Raw genomic sequence first — 14,689 nt, 5'->3', positions numbered from 1 at the left:
CTTGTTTCCTCCCACCAGGTGCCCTTGGCCCTGCTGTTCTCATCCTCTTTCAGTTCCTTAAAACTGCCGTGCACCCTCTAGTCAGAGCACATTTGTACATATTCTAGGCAGCTTTTAAAGTCATATGTTATTGTTAATATGCTCTGAGTGTGATAAATGTTGTCACAAGAGTGTAGTAACTCTTCCCTGTCCAGCTCTGGCTTCTTAACTTGACCACTTATCTTGTTCTTTCATTAAATTACTTACTTTCAGAAAACTAAAAACATTTTCTAAATAAAGATGGATTTTATAGTTATTTAAGCTAATGCTGCTGCTGCTAAGTTGCTTCAGTTGTGTCTGACTCTGTGCGACCCCATAGATGGCAGCCCGCCAGGCTCCTCTGTCCATGGGATTTTTCCAGGCAAGAGTCCTAGAGTGGGCTGCCATTGCCTTCTCCGATTTAAGCTAGTATCTGACACCAAAATTTTAAGTATGTGTTATAATCACCTTCAACAATGAAAATTAAGTTACTCGGTGCTGTTACCTCCCTGTCATTTGAACCTGTGCAGTACTTTAGACTGAACATTTTAACACTCAAACCTAAAGGAAAAGGAAATTAAGAAGACAAAACAACCTTCTGATACAGTGCACTAGAGGGCGCTATATTCTAGTGATTCTGAGGAAAGAAGTCCTTCAGTCTGAAGTTCGCATTTGCGTTCAACAGATACGAGAGTGCCTGTGGGAGGCTAGGCAGAAGGCAGCAATTTTGCTCTACCTTGGAGAAGCTGTCCGTTCCGGGTAATGAGTCTGGTTTCTGAAACAGTCACTTCAGAAGGTTGATTATTTAGAAGGCTAAGTGTATATTTCATTGTTCAGAAATTTTAGAGCTCCTTTTAAAATTGCCTTTGAAATCTGTATGCTATTTCCTTTTTTGTGATCTCAGTGGGAGCACAGACTTTGTTTTTTGAAGAGAAATGTAATCTTTGGGAATGACCTAAAGTTATTTGGCACTAGGGAGATGAATAAGGTAGATGATCAAACCAGGCAGTGCCAGTGTTACAGTTTTCTTCTTTTTAACCAAAACGTAAAGTCTTAATTTGCTAGCCTTGTATAAGATGTTATGACACAGTAGAGAATAGTATCTAACAGGATATGAGAAAATACTGATGGTGTTGTGTAGACTCTAAACTACCTGAGAGCCATCAGTGAGTCGTCTTCCTGGATACCCACCTGAGTCCCATTGCCTCTATAACATCTTATTCATGATGATAAATACTCGTGAAGTCACCTCCCAACCATAAAACTACAGCATTGATAGTAACCTAAATTTTTCTGTGTGGTCCTTCCCTATCCAGTCCTGAGATAACTAGTGTTTATTATTTGCTTGATTACCTTTTTATATGTTTTTATCACATATACATGTGTTCCTAAAAATTGTGTTTTTGCTTTATAAAACAGTATCATGCTATATGCTCTTTTGAGCTTTTTTAATGATTCATCTATTTTGTTATGTTTAGCTGAGGTTCATTTATTACGATTGCTGTATAATATTCCATTCTGTAATGAAACCACAGTTTGTCCATCTGACTGTTGACAGGCATTTGAGTTGTTCCGGGTTTTGCTATGACAGATAGTAATATCATGAACATTCTTGTACATAGGTGCTAGTATACCAATGCAGCCCCTTCTCTCTAGTAAAAAAGTTCAGTTGACTACATTTCCAATAGCATAGCTACACTAGGAATGGAGTCATTCAACTGGAGTTTTCTACATTCCAAAAAGTTTAAGCAAAAATTCATGAAGAAAGTTTCCAGAAGGAGGAATTCACCTCACTCATTTCTTACTGACTAAGATCTACAGAGCCGTATTATTTCTGGTCCTTTGAATAGTCATATGGTCTTATTTCCCTCTTATACCTGTTGTCAGCATAACCAGGAAAGAATCATAAGGATATACAATGATGTGTAAAAATAAGTAGCTGTTACAGGCATATGGCTTGATGAGGCTGACGGACTTGGTTGCATGAGATACTTCAGGTCAGGGTAGATCTCTTTCTTTTTAGTATTCCTCGTAATGTAGACTTTCTGAAATCAATGTTCCATATTCCCTTGGACTACTATCATTCATTACCTGGAAGGTCAACAACTTATATAGAGTGTTGGGAATGTGTGGATGTCAAGACTGGCAAATTCTGTCTTATCCATGTAAACTCTTCACCCTCCAACCACCAAAGTGGTTGGGTATACCAATACCAAAACCTAAGGGTATTCCTGAAATTCTTTACTGCCTTAACTCAAAAGAAGCCTTGAGTTTATTCCCTTGGTATTTATGAACTTTATGTGTCTAGCATTATACAACACTCTAATCTTGTGCCCTAAAAACACTTAAGGTTTTTTTCTTATTTTCAAGCAGAAAGCTAGTTTTAGAAATGTCAACATTGCTGTTGGCACCAGTTTGAAATTGTATGTTTGTTTATCCTATTTATTTAGGACTGAGAAATCTTTAAGAAAAAACACACCCCTGATCCCATAGGTTACAGATCAGACCTGAGAAATGAACTGACCCTCAAAACATCAAAGTGGCAATGAGTTGAAATCAAAATGCTTTTTTCTTTCTTTCATTCATCATGTTTCTATTTGAGCACGAATTTATTGAAAAGCAGGATAGGTGCCTAGGTTTTAAGAAGATGGCTGTCTTTTTCGAAGATCGGCTTGTCTTCCATCTATAGGTAGACAGTAGGATCACTCAAGTCACAGTTTTCAATATGTATGTGGGATTGTATTCCAGGGTAAACTTTCTGCAAGGGCAACACAGTGCCCAGTTTTTCTCCCTTCTTGATAGAACCTTTATATTTAATTGGCTTGATATAGAACATTTTAATGCAGAAACCTAAAAGAAAAGAAGAAGTAAAATTATTCATTATCTAGGTTTTAGTAGCCTTGAATCAGAAGGTTTTTTTTAAAGAGCAGAAATGAAAATAAAGACAAAAAGAAAGGATGGTTGATTGAACTCAATGAGAGAACAGAAGAAAATGACAAAATCATATCAGAAATGAAGACTAAAATTACAAGATGCTGAAGGAAGAATAGACTCAAATGAGTAGTTTAAAAAGGCATTAAGAATAGCTGAGAAACACCAGCTAGCTGGAAAAAATTGACCCAGAACAATGTCAACTTCAAGACAGATTCTGACAAAACAGACTTTTAAAAACAAAGCAAAATAGAAATAACAAGCACAAGAATACAAAGCTTTCTAAATACCAGAAGAAAAAAAAGACCTGTCAAAGCATAGAAATAATACCATTATAATACCATAATTATAAAATAATAACAGTGTTGGGACAAAATATATGAGTTGTATCTATAAATGTTAATTCATGTTTTAAAAAGATTTTCATATTGGCTTGAAAAGCAAAATGACAGTCTGTGCTGTGTACAATTAGACAGTCACTGAAAAGGTATAAAAATTCAGGGCTGAAAAAGATTTACCTTGCAAATGGAAGGAAAGGGAAAGCAAGGGTTATGATCTTCTAACCTTCAGGCCAAAAAGCATTGAAGCAAGACAAAGAATGACAATTATAATGCTAAATCCAATGAAGATATAATAGTTAAAACTATCCAGGCACTAAATAACACAGAAATCATTATAATCATTATATAACACAAAAATCATATAAAGGAGAGATTACAGGAGATACAAGGATAAATAGAAACCCAGTAGTAGTAGAAGACTTCAACACATCTGGTGTCAGTGCAAACAGGTCAGCTGGACAGAAAGCGTAAGAAAGGCTATAGACGTGTCCTGTCCAACACAGTAGCTGCTAGCCACTGACTGGCCAGCACTTGAAATGTAGCTAATTAGGTGCACTTTAAGGATAAGATACACATTGGATTTTGAAGACAGTACCCCCCCAAAGTTAAGCATTACTAATTTTATATTAATTGCATTTTGAAATGTTAATAATTTGGAGATCTTAAAATATTAAAATTAAGTTGTTTCTTTTTACTTAATGTGGATGCGGAAAATTAAGATTACATATGTGGCTTTTATTATACTGCTGTAGAAAATCTAAGCAAAATCCATAAGCTACATTTTATATACGTAAGTTAAACAGAATATGCCCAAGAGTGCTACATTGATACTAATACAACTACTAGTGTAGCAGTGCAAGAAGATCTAAATAAGTGAAAGATACAACATGCTCATTGATTGAAAAGCCCATTACTTCTAAGACATCAATTCTTCTCAGTTTGATCTGTATAATCAATGCAAACCCAATCTAAGACCCAGCAAGATTTTTGGTGGAGATCGACAAACTGCTTCTGCAATTTATTTGGAAATTCAGATAACCCAGGACTTGGCAAGGCAATCTGAAAAGATGAGCAGAGTTGGAAGATTTATACTATTAGAGATCAAGATGTATTTTATAGCTAAGATAATTAAGACAGTGCAGTACTGCTGGAAGATTAACCAACTGGCCAGTGTAACACAGTAGAAAGATCATAAACAGACCCACATATATGCAGACCTTGATTTATGACAAGATACTGCTGTGTAGTGAGGAGAAAACAGTATTGGCAAGTTAATGGTAAGGAGTCAGCTATCTATATGGGAGAAGAATTTGATTCTTCTCATTCCTTACACAAAAGCCAATTCCAGAAGGATTATAAATCTAAATATGAAAGGTCAAGCAATAAAGCTTGTGGACAAAAGCATAGGGTGAATATCTTTAGGGCTTCAGGGTGGGCAAGTGTGTCTTAAACAGGTAATAAAAATTATTAACAGTAAAGGAAGATATTACTAAATTGGACTGCATTAAAAATAAGAATTTTGGTTTATTAAAAAACAACATTTGAAAAGTAAAAAAAAAAGGAACCATAAAATGGGAGAAGATAGTTATAATACATATTTGGCAAAGAACTTGTGTCCAAAATACACAAAAAGCTCCCACATACCTTTAAGAAAACACCGGACATTTTGCAAAATACATGAAGAGGCACTTCACAGTATCAGTGTTATCAATAAATATGAAAAAGGGCTCAATATCATTAGCCATAGGGAAATGAAGATTAAAGTTAAAGGAGATACCATTACACACTCATGAGAATGGCTGAAATGAGAAAAGTAGATAATACCAAGTATTGTGTATGGAGCAAGTGGAATTTTCACACATTCCTCTTGGGAGTGTGAATGAACAGCACCACTTTGGGAAAGCGGGTGGCAGTATCTGCTAATGCTGCAGGTACATCTACCAAGTGACCCAGCAACTCCACTCCTCTAGCGTCTGCCAGTTGCTGAGTATATTGATTCCAGCTATGCATTCTGGACCAGGGAAGTTGCTACAAGGGAGTCATGTGGATGCACTCAGTCCGCTTGTAAGATGGACCCTAGTGAAAAACTGTCTTGATCACCTGAGTCCATGAGCCCTAGTCAGGGACCACAGTGCCTTCTGTGTCTTTAGGAATTAGTGTCAAAGTTTTAAGTGTCTTCATCTCCAGTGTGCAGTCATCCTGCTAAAAGGCTAGAGCAGGTCCCTTTGAGAATGGCTACAAGTAAGGTTTATAGTATAAATTTTTGGCTTTGTGACAGCCCTTCCTTAGAAAGGCTCAACCTCCCTTTCATTCAAGAGAGCCCCCCCAGGACTATAAACTGACTCAAGTCTGGGAATCAGTTGATAGCGTTGGGGGAAGATTCTCAGACCCAGAATTGATTGAGGTCAGAATTTTTTGTTAATCAGACCTATAGTATTTCCTTTTATACAAATCAAATAAAGCTTTAGTACTCTGCCCATCTATTTGGTTCTAGGTCACCGTGATTAACCAGACAATGCCATAGATCCTTGTTTCTGATGCATCTGATGACTGTTTCACCTCTGCTGCCTGTTGGATAGACAGTCAAGGTAGCCAACTGTGACTGTTCAGTGGAGTCCTTTCAATGGCAGTCATTTCTCTTATTTTAAGCCTAGAGAAGATAGCCTCCAGATAGCTCCTTAAGGATGCGGGCTGCCTAGCAAAGTGTTTCTCATAGCCTTGGTGAGAGGAGTGTCACTGAACCCACCCCCAGCAGGAATGCAAATTTATGTTCATGAAAAGACATGTATTAGAAAGTTCATAGTAGCATTTTCCTAATTGCTTAAAACTGGATACTGCCCATATGTCCATTTAGAGAATGATTAAATAAATAAACATACATGCATGCAATGGATACTATAGGTAAATAACGATGAATGAATCTTGCAAACATCATGGGAATAAAAGAAGGCCCCCGCTCAAAAGAGTGCATGTTGTTTAATTCTATTTAAGTCATTTTCAAAAACTAGGCAAAAAGATTTAAAAAAGCTAAAAAGTAGTACAAGGGCTCTCTGGGTTGCTGCTGTTGTACTTTTTCTTGAAATAGTGTAACCAGCAGGTTACACTGGTGTGCTTACTTCGTGAAAATTCATAGAGCTGGCCATTTTTGCTTTGTGCACTTTGCTGTGTGTATATTCTACTGCAATAGATTTAAAACAACCAAATAAGAAGCCTAGGACCTGTAGTACCAGGAGACCTGACTTTACCTAGAACATAGAACTTCTGAAAATGTTGTTTTTGTTCAGTTGCTAAATTGTGTCCCCCTCTTTGTGAGTCTGTGGACTGTAGCACAGCAGGCTCCTCTGTCCTGCACTATCTCCTGGAGTTGGCTTAAATTTTTGTCCATTAAATTGGTGATACCATCTAACCATCTCATCCTCTGTCACCCTCTTCTCCTTTTGCCTTCAATCTTGCCCGGCATCTGGATCTTTTCCATTGAGTCTGCTCTTCGCATCTGGTGGCAAAAGTATTGGAGCGTCAGCTTCAGCATCAGTCCTTCCAATAAATATTCAGGATTGATTACCTTCAGGATTTGATCTCCTTGCAATCCAGGGGACTCTAAAGAGTTCTCCAGCACCACAGTTCAAAAGCATCAATTCTTCGGCGCTCAGCCTTCTTTATGGTCCAACTATCACATCTCTACATGACTACTGGAAAAGCCATAGCTTTGACTATATGGACCTTTGTTGGCAAAATGATGTCTCTGCTTTTTTAATACACTGTCTAGGTTTGTCATAGTTTTCCTTCAAGGAGCAAGTGTTTTTTAACTTTATGGCTGCAGTCACCATCCACAGTGATTTTGGAGCCCAAGACAATAAAATCTGTCACTGTTTACAGTTTTCCCCCATCTCTGCCATGAAATGATGGCACTGGATGCCATGATCTTAGTTTTTTGAATGTTGAGTTTTAAGCCAGTTTTTTCACTCTTATCTTTCACTTTCATCAAGAGGCTCTTTAGTTCCTCTTCACTTTCTACCATTAGAGTGGTATCATCTGCATACCTGAGTTTGTTGATATTTCTCCCAGCAATCTTGATTTTAGCTTGTGATTCATCCAGCCAGGCATTTCACATAATGTACTCTGCATATAAGTTAAATTAGCAGGGTGACAATACATAGCCTTGTCATACTTCTTTCTCAATTTTGAACCAGTCAGTTGTTCCAAATCCAGTTCTAACTGTTTCTTCCTGACCCACATACAGCTTTCTCAGGAGGCAGGTAAGGTGTTCTGCTATTCCCATCTCTTTAAGAATTTCCCACAGTTCATTGTGAACCACCTAGTGAAAGACTTTAGCCTAGTCAATGAAGCAGACGTTTTTCTGAAACTCTCTTTCTTTCTCCATGATACAACAAATGTTTGCAATTTGATCCCTGGTTTCTCTGCCTCTTCGAAACCCAGCTTGTACACCTGGGAGTTCTTGGTTCATGTACTGCTGAAGCCTAGCTTGAAGGATTTTAAGCATAACCTTGCTAGCATGTGAAATGAGTACAACTGTTGAGCAGATTGAATGATCTTTGGCATTGCCCTTCCTTGGGACTGGAACGAAAGCTGACCTTTTCCAGTCCTGTGGCCACTGTTGAGTTTTCCAAATTTGCTGACATGTTGAGTGCAGCACTTTAACAGCATCATCTTTTAGGATTTTAAATAGCTCAGCTGGAATTCTGTCACCTCCACTAGCTTTGTTTTTAGTAATGCTTCATAAGGCCCACTTGACTTCATACTCTGCCTCTAGGTGAGTAACCATATCATTGTGATTATCTGGGTCATTAAGACCTTTCTTGTATAGTTCTTCTGTGTATTCTTGCCACCTCTTCTTAATCTCTTCTGTTTTTGCTTACCGTTTCTGTCCTTTATCATGCCCCATTCTTGCATGAAATGTTCCCTTGATAGCTCCTTTTTTGGGAAGAGATCTTTAGTCTTACCCATTCTATTTTTCCTCTATTTCTCTATTTTCCTCTACTTCCTGGCATTATTCATTTAAGAAGGCCTTCTTGTCTCTCCTTTGTATTCTCTGAACTGTGCACTCAGTTGAGTCTATCTTTGCCTTTCTCCTTTGCTTTTCACTTTTCTTCTCTTCTCAGCTATTTGTAAGGCCTCCTCAGACAACCACTTTGCCTTCTTGCGTTTCTGTTTCTTTGGGATTGTTTTTGTCACTGCCTCCTATATAGTATTAGTGTTAATCGCTCAGTCGTGCCCAACTCTTTGCGACCCCATGGACTGCAGCCCACCAGGCTCCTCTGTCCATGAGATTTTCCAGGCAAGGATACTGGAGTGGGTTGCCATTTCCTTCTCCAGGGGATCTTCCCAACCCAGGGAGTAAATGCAGGTCTCCTGCACTGCAGGCAGATTCTTTACCAACTGAGCTACAAGGGAAGCCCCAATAGTGTTACACAAACCTCTGTCCGTAGTTCTTCAGGCATTCTGTCTCCAGATATAATCCCTTGAATCTATTTGTCACTTCCGCTGTTTAATCATCAGGGATTTGCTTTAGGTCATATCTGAATGGCCTAGGGATTTTCCTTACTTTCTTCAATTTAAGCCTGAATTTTGCAATAAGGAGTTCATGATCTGAGCCACAGTCAGCTCCAATTATCATTTTTGCTGATGGTATAGCACTTCTTCATCTCTGGCTGCAAAGAACATAATCAGATTTGGGTATTGACTACCTGGTAATGTCCATATGTAGAGCTGTCTCTTGAGTTGTTGGAAAAGGGAATTTGCTATGACCAGTGCATTCTCTTGACAATATTGTGTTAGCCTTTGCTCTGCTTCATTTTGTACTCTAAGGCCAAACTTGCCTGTTATTCCAAGTTTGTCTGTTATTCTTGACTTCCTACTTTTGCATCCCAGTGCCCTATGATGAAAAGGACATCTCTTTTTTGGTGTTAGTTCTAGAAGGCCTTGTCAGTCTTAATAGAACTGATGAACTTCACCTTCTTCAGCATCAGTGGTTGGGGCATAGACTTGGATTAGTGTGATGTTGAATGGTTTGTCTTGGAAATCAACTGAGATTATTCTGTTGTTTTTGAGATTGCACCCAAGCACTGCATTTCAGACTCTTTCTGACTATGAGGGCTACTCCATTTCTTCTAAGTGGTTCTTGCCCACAGTAATAGGTATAATGGTCATCTGAATTAAATTTGACCATTCCCGTCCATTTTAGTTCACTGATTCCTAAAATGTTTATGTTCAATCTTGCCATCTCCTGCTTGACAACATCCAGTTTACCTTGATTCATGGACCTAACATTCCAGGTCCCTATGCAATATTGTTCTTTACAGCTTCGGACTTCACTTTCACCACTAGACACATGTACAGCTGAACATTTGAAAATAGTTCACATCAACTCTTGCAGAAATGCCAACATTTTCCAGTTGTGGAACTGGTAAATGAAAGCATCTATTCTTTATAGCTAATATTGCTGAAAGTGATTTTGCTTGGAGGATGTTAAGCAAAGCCACGTGGGCCTCAGGAGGACAGTGCCCCAGTGAGATATAGAGCCATGTGGGGAGTGTATGCATAAATAAGATGACTGTAGGGAAAGTGGTGAAACATCTTGGAAAATGTGTGGGCTGTTTTAGTATGGTACCCTTGTCCTTTAGTTCCTAGGTTTTGTTCCTTTGAAAGAAGAATGAAACTTCTCTCTATAGAATATACATTAAATAAGCATCAAAGATCTCCACTATATGCCCCAGGTACATACACCACTTCTTACCTCTTCCAGAGATCCGAACACCATTATTGATGGCATTTTTGTTTTTATAAGGCTTCTCCTGGCCCATGATCATTCCGGTGAAAGGTGCGTAAACAGTAGAGCCATCTGGGCACAAGACATCTACACCCTGGTGAAGCCTCTGATTTCTAGGATGTAAATAAGAATGAACAGACTGAAGAACTGCCCTGGGAATTTTATTGGCCAGGAACAGAGGTTAACTCACTGTTCCCAGTCCAGGGTATCAAAAATGTTGGGATGTCCCAGGTTTCCTCACTCTGTTTAGTCAGTTTTCACCTCCCTCTCCGCAGGTATTCATAATCACGTTGTAAAGGTTAAAGCATGTAAGATAGTATTTGGTACACAAGAGGCGTTTTTTTTTGTTTGTTTGTTTTGTTTTTTTCACAAGAGGCATTTAAAAAAAATGTTAGCCGTTAATATTATATGGCATCTGGGGGAGATGAGGCAATCAATTTAAATAAACATTATAGATACCTGCATCTTTACATCTGCAAGACCACTTAGAAAAGAGTTGATTTTTTATGGGAACCTGTTATATAAAAAGAAACATAGTCTTATTTTCTCTCAGTGATCTATACACATCATTTATTGTGTATGACATTTTAATATAGTGACTGATACCTCCTACAATTATTAAACTGTGTGGAGCACAAATGCAAAATGATCCCAGGTTGTAAGGTTTCCTGAGGTTTGTCTCTAACAGTCCTCACTCTTCCTTCTCTTACCAGGCTCTTCTCCCTTCTAATAGGCTACCTGAACGTCAGATTCACCAGGATTGTTAGCCAGATACATCAGGATTATGTGTATAGCAACATCGAGCAGGTTCCATGTGAGGGGCCAGTAAGTTACTGAATGAGTCAAGTGCATAAACTTTAGGGTTTATGAACTAACTGAGCCTTAATTTTGGCAATTCAGAGGCCACTTTCCCCTGTGTCCCATTTCTCAGCCCTATTCTATGTATGAGACGTTGCTTTGTGAATAGTATCTGTGTGAGTGAGAGTTCTGTGATTAGAGTGGTGACTGGTAATGCAATTGCTGCGTGTGCTGTACACACTTAGTCGTGTCTGACTCATTGCGACCCCACGGACTGTAGCCCACGAGGCTCCTCTGTCCATGGGATTTTCCAGGCAAGAGTACTGGAGTGGGTTGCCATTGCCTTCTCTAAATGCAATTGGACATGTTGCTATTTCATCAGAAAGTGGCACTCCCTAAGTAGTACTGAGAATTGTTGAAAATTCATAGTATGTCCCTCACTGTCTGGAAGAGATTACCTGCTTAGGGCCAGACTTTGGTATTTACCTCCTAAAGCCTGGGTCAGTAGCACCATAGTCTGCTAGGAAGAAGAGCTGAAAGCCTGAATCCTAGTCCCCCAGCCTTCAACCACCTTCAACTGTGTTTGGCAGGTCCCTCAACCCTTTGGTGTCCCATTTCAAGTTCCTCATCTATAAAATGGGATGGTAAAGTTTGGTTTTCATGTTGGAAAATCCAGGTGAGACGAGTCAACATTTGAAAACACAGAGAGAGAAAACACTGCTCTCCTCTCTGTGGTCTGTATGCAGTGCTCTCTTCTCAATTCAGAGCCCCCAGTTGAAGCCCTGTTCTTGGAAGTTGCTCCAGACATGGTAATGTAACTGGTTTTGCCTCTGAATTTTCCTGCTGTCAGAAGGGAGAGGATGGTGAGCACTTGTGGAAACTTACAGCAAGGACACTGAGCAAAGAGGTTGAGCTGAAAGAGCGTATGTGTGAAACCCCATTACCTTTGAGCCGTGTACTGGCCACAGCCGTGGCCATCACATGTCCTGATCTCATTGGAAGACTTGCCAGCACATATAATAGCCCATGGTCCAGCCAGTGCTGAAAAGGAAAAACATGAGAAGCAGATTTCCTGACCACATAGTCCCAATATCCATTATCCTCATGTCTCCCAGTAGATTCAAAATTTCTCTTTTCATTATACTTTTTCTCTGATTTTTTCTGTAGTTTATGGGGTGGCCTGCCTTTAACTCCTGATTCAGCTATAAGATGGCTCTTTTTTCCCTGGCCATGGAAGTTTGTTTTCTGACATACAGAGTATTTGTAAGTTTATTTACAAGCATTCATCTTTATTATTTGTTTTATATTATCCCCCCCCCAAAAAAGTTGTAGATTGTGCTTTAAAATTTTTCTTTGCTTATGACTTGGCGTGGGGAATTCTATGATTAGGTTAAACAAAATAATCAAACAACATGGCTCAAAGAAATGATTCTAGAGTAACTTCGAAATGTTCTTTATTTTTAGTCTTGATCCAAGAAGATATTTGAATTTAAGGAAAAACAAACTATGAGTTAGCAAAGTTTATTTAACACTAAATGGATCTCTTTCATATTCGTTAACATAGAAGAGGAGATTCTTAGAAATAAGAACATGTCAAAGTAATTTAGCCTAGAGTGGAGTGTGAAGAGAAGGTGGGGAAGTGAGTAATGACAATTATTTGAAAAACTGAGAAGCAGTAAAACATGGAGGGAGGGGGCTGGCTTTCTTCGTATGTTTTGTGCAAACTTTCCAGACAACTTCTCGTTATTAGAGTAAGCACTTGATAAATGTTCCTTTAAATTGTTTCCTGGATTTCTAATTATTTATATTCACAGAGAGATGCATTAAGAAACTCATTGTTTTACTTCAAAGCAAACTAGCAAAAAATGGAAGCAAAAGCAGGAATCTGCTAATTTGGTTGTTGATTGTATTTAAAGGTATTTTGCTATTCATTAATATATGTTATGAAAAGAAGCTACAGAATATGACCATTAAGCATATTCTTGAATATACCTCTAAAAGGTGGGTTTCACAAGTCTTATGCCTTGGGACCAAGCTTCAAGTCACTTTGACACTAATATTTATCCTTCAGAATTGAGGCATATATTAGTTATTATTATCAGAAATTAATGTTCATGTCAGTGTATGGCAAAAACCACTACAATATTGTAAAGTAATTAGCCTCCAACTAATAAAAATAAGGGAAAAAATAAAGAGAAAAAAAAGAAATTAATGTATTCATTTGCTCTTTTGCTATGACAGGGGAGTGTTCCCCTTGTCCTAATGCATACTAATTTTTGTGTCAGGGGTTTTCTAAATCAGATTCTCATACAAACTTTATTTTATAATTTTGTTCCAATTAATTCCAAACTAAGATTGTTCTTCCTTTTCTGCTTCTCTCATTAAAGAAATAGAACATTCAGGAGGAAATCATTGAGAACCACTCCTGACCCTATGTATTCTTCCTATTCTGCCTTTTTTTAAAATGTTTTTTTTTAATTGTGGTACAAGTCCCATAACATAAAACATACTGTGTTAACCATATCTAACCGTGCGTTTCAGTGACACTAAGTACATTCATATTGTTGTGCAACTCTTCATCCATCTCCCAACTTGTTCACCTTCCTAAATGGAAACTGTGTCTGCAATAAACACCAACTCCCCACTCCCCTCACTGCCCCCCGCAACAGCATCTACCAGTATACCTTCTAACTCTATGAACTTGACTATTCTAGTTACCTTGTATAAGCAGAATCAAATAATATATGTCTGCACCTAATGTTTATTGGAATGCATTTTTAAAGTTAACAATGTATGTCCTACACACAGACAAAGCTGCTTTTTCCCCTATGCAATACGGTAGGTTCTCATTAGATTTCTGTCTTATACGTGGTAGTGTATATATGTCATCCCCGGTCTCCCAATTCATCCCACCCTGCCATTACCCTCTTGGTGTCCATGTTTGTTCTCTGCGTCGGTGTCTCTATTTCAGCTTTGCTTCCTATTCCACTGTTAACAACCAAATATACAAGTTTCTGTTGTGATTGTAATGTTAATGACTTTCAAATCTGTCCTTGGAATCAATTTTTAAAAGCCAGCCAGGATTCTAAGACAGTAATTTTGACTTACCAGGAGAAATCAGAGCAGCCAGAAGGAGGGCTCCTGTGGAAAACATTTGTCTTTGTCTCTCTAGAATGCTTCTTCCTCTGACACTTAGCCTTGTCCCCACGCACTCTGTGAAGAATATTCCAGTCTGAACTAGTATTTTCTAGCTATTTAACCTTAGAATTCTGCATCTCTCGTGTCTTCAATTTGGTATGAGACCCAAAAATTTACGAGAATGGAAGGAGTCAGATTTTAATACTCTGTAGACGGCTATGTAGGACCTACGTAAAAGTTTTTCATCTGAAGAAGTTAACTTTATTGGAAATGCTGACTAAATATTAACAGAAATGATAAGACAAGGCTGGGTGAAGAGTGATTTTTCTCTGGGCTGTGACGGGTGGGAGGATATCCACATGAAAAAAATGAATATTTAATATTGTCCACTAGTAGATCTATCTTTCATTCCCTGGGTAGGGCATGTTTCAGAAAATAAGATTAATAATGTATGACCTTCTATAGTATATTCTTTAGTATATCCCTTGGGTTTTTTTGGATGATCAGTTAATTTTATCTGTGTAATGTTTGCAAATACTTTTATAATTTTGAGAAAATTATATTTCTTTAAATATGTGATTTTAAATGTTTGCTTGTTTGTAATAATGAAAAATTAACATCCACAGTACCCATAAGTAGAGAAAAGGATGAAAGATATAGTCATACGATGGAGTAT

General features: G+C 38.1%; 1 protein-coding gene across 1 annotated transcript; it reads right to left on the bottom strand.

The window, feature by feature from the left end:
• Window positions 1–2,603: 2,603 nt before the first annotated feature.
• On the bottom strand, window positions 2,604–14,216 carry LECT2 (leukocyte cell derived chemotaxin 2). Its single transcript, XM_043465455.1, has 4 exons — window positions 13,984–14,216; window positions 11,820–11,916; window positions 10,045–10,190; window positions 2,604–2,868 (listed from the first exon to the last, which is right to left on the bottom strand). The coding sequence occupies exons 1-4, from the start codon at window positions 14,027–14,029 to the stop codon at window positions 2,702–2,704; spliced, it is 456 nt and encodes a 151-aa protein (XP_043321390.1). The 5' UTR covers window positions 14,030–14,216; the 3' UTR covers window positions 2,604–2,701.
• Between the last annotated feature and the right edge of the window lie 473 nt (window positions 14,217–14,689).

Source organism: Cervus canadensis, chromosome 4 (assembly GCF_019320065.1).
Source record: "Cervus canadensis isolate Bull #8, Minnesota chromosome 4, ASM1932006v1, whole genome shotgun sequence".
Lineage (NCBI taxonomy): Eukaryota > Metazoa > Chordata > Mammalia > Artiodactyla > Cervidae > Cervus > Cervus canadensis.
The sequence above is the reverse complement of the archived record's forward strand: the minus strand, read 5'-3'. Positions and strand labels throughout refer to the sequence as shown.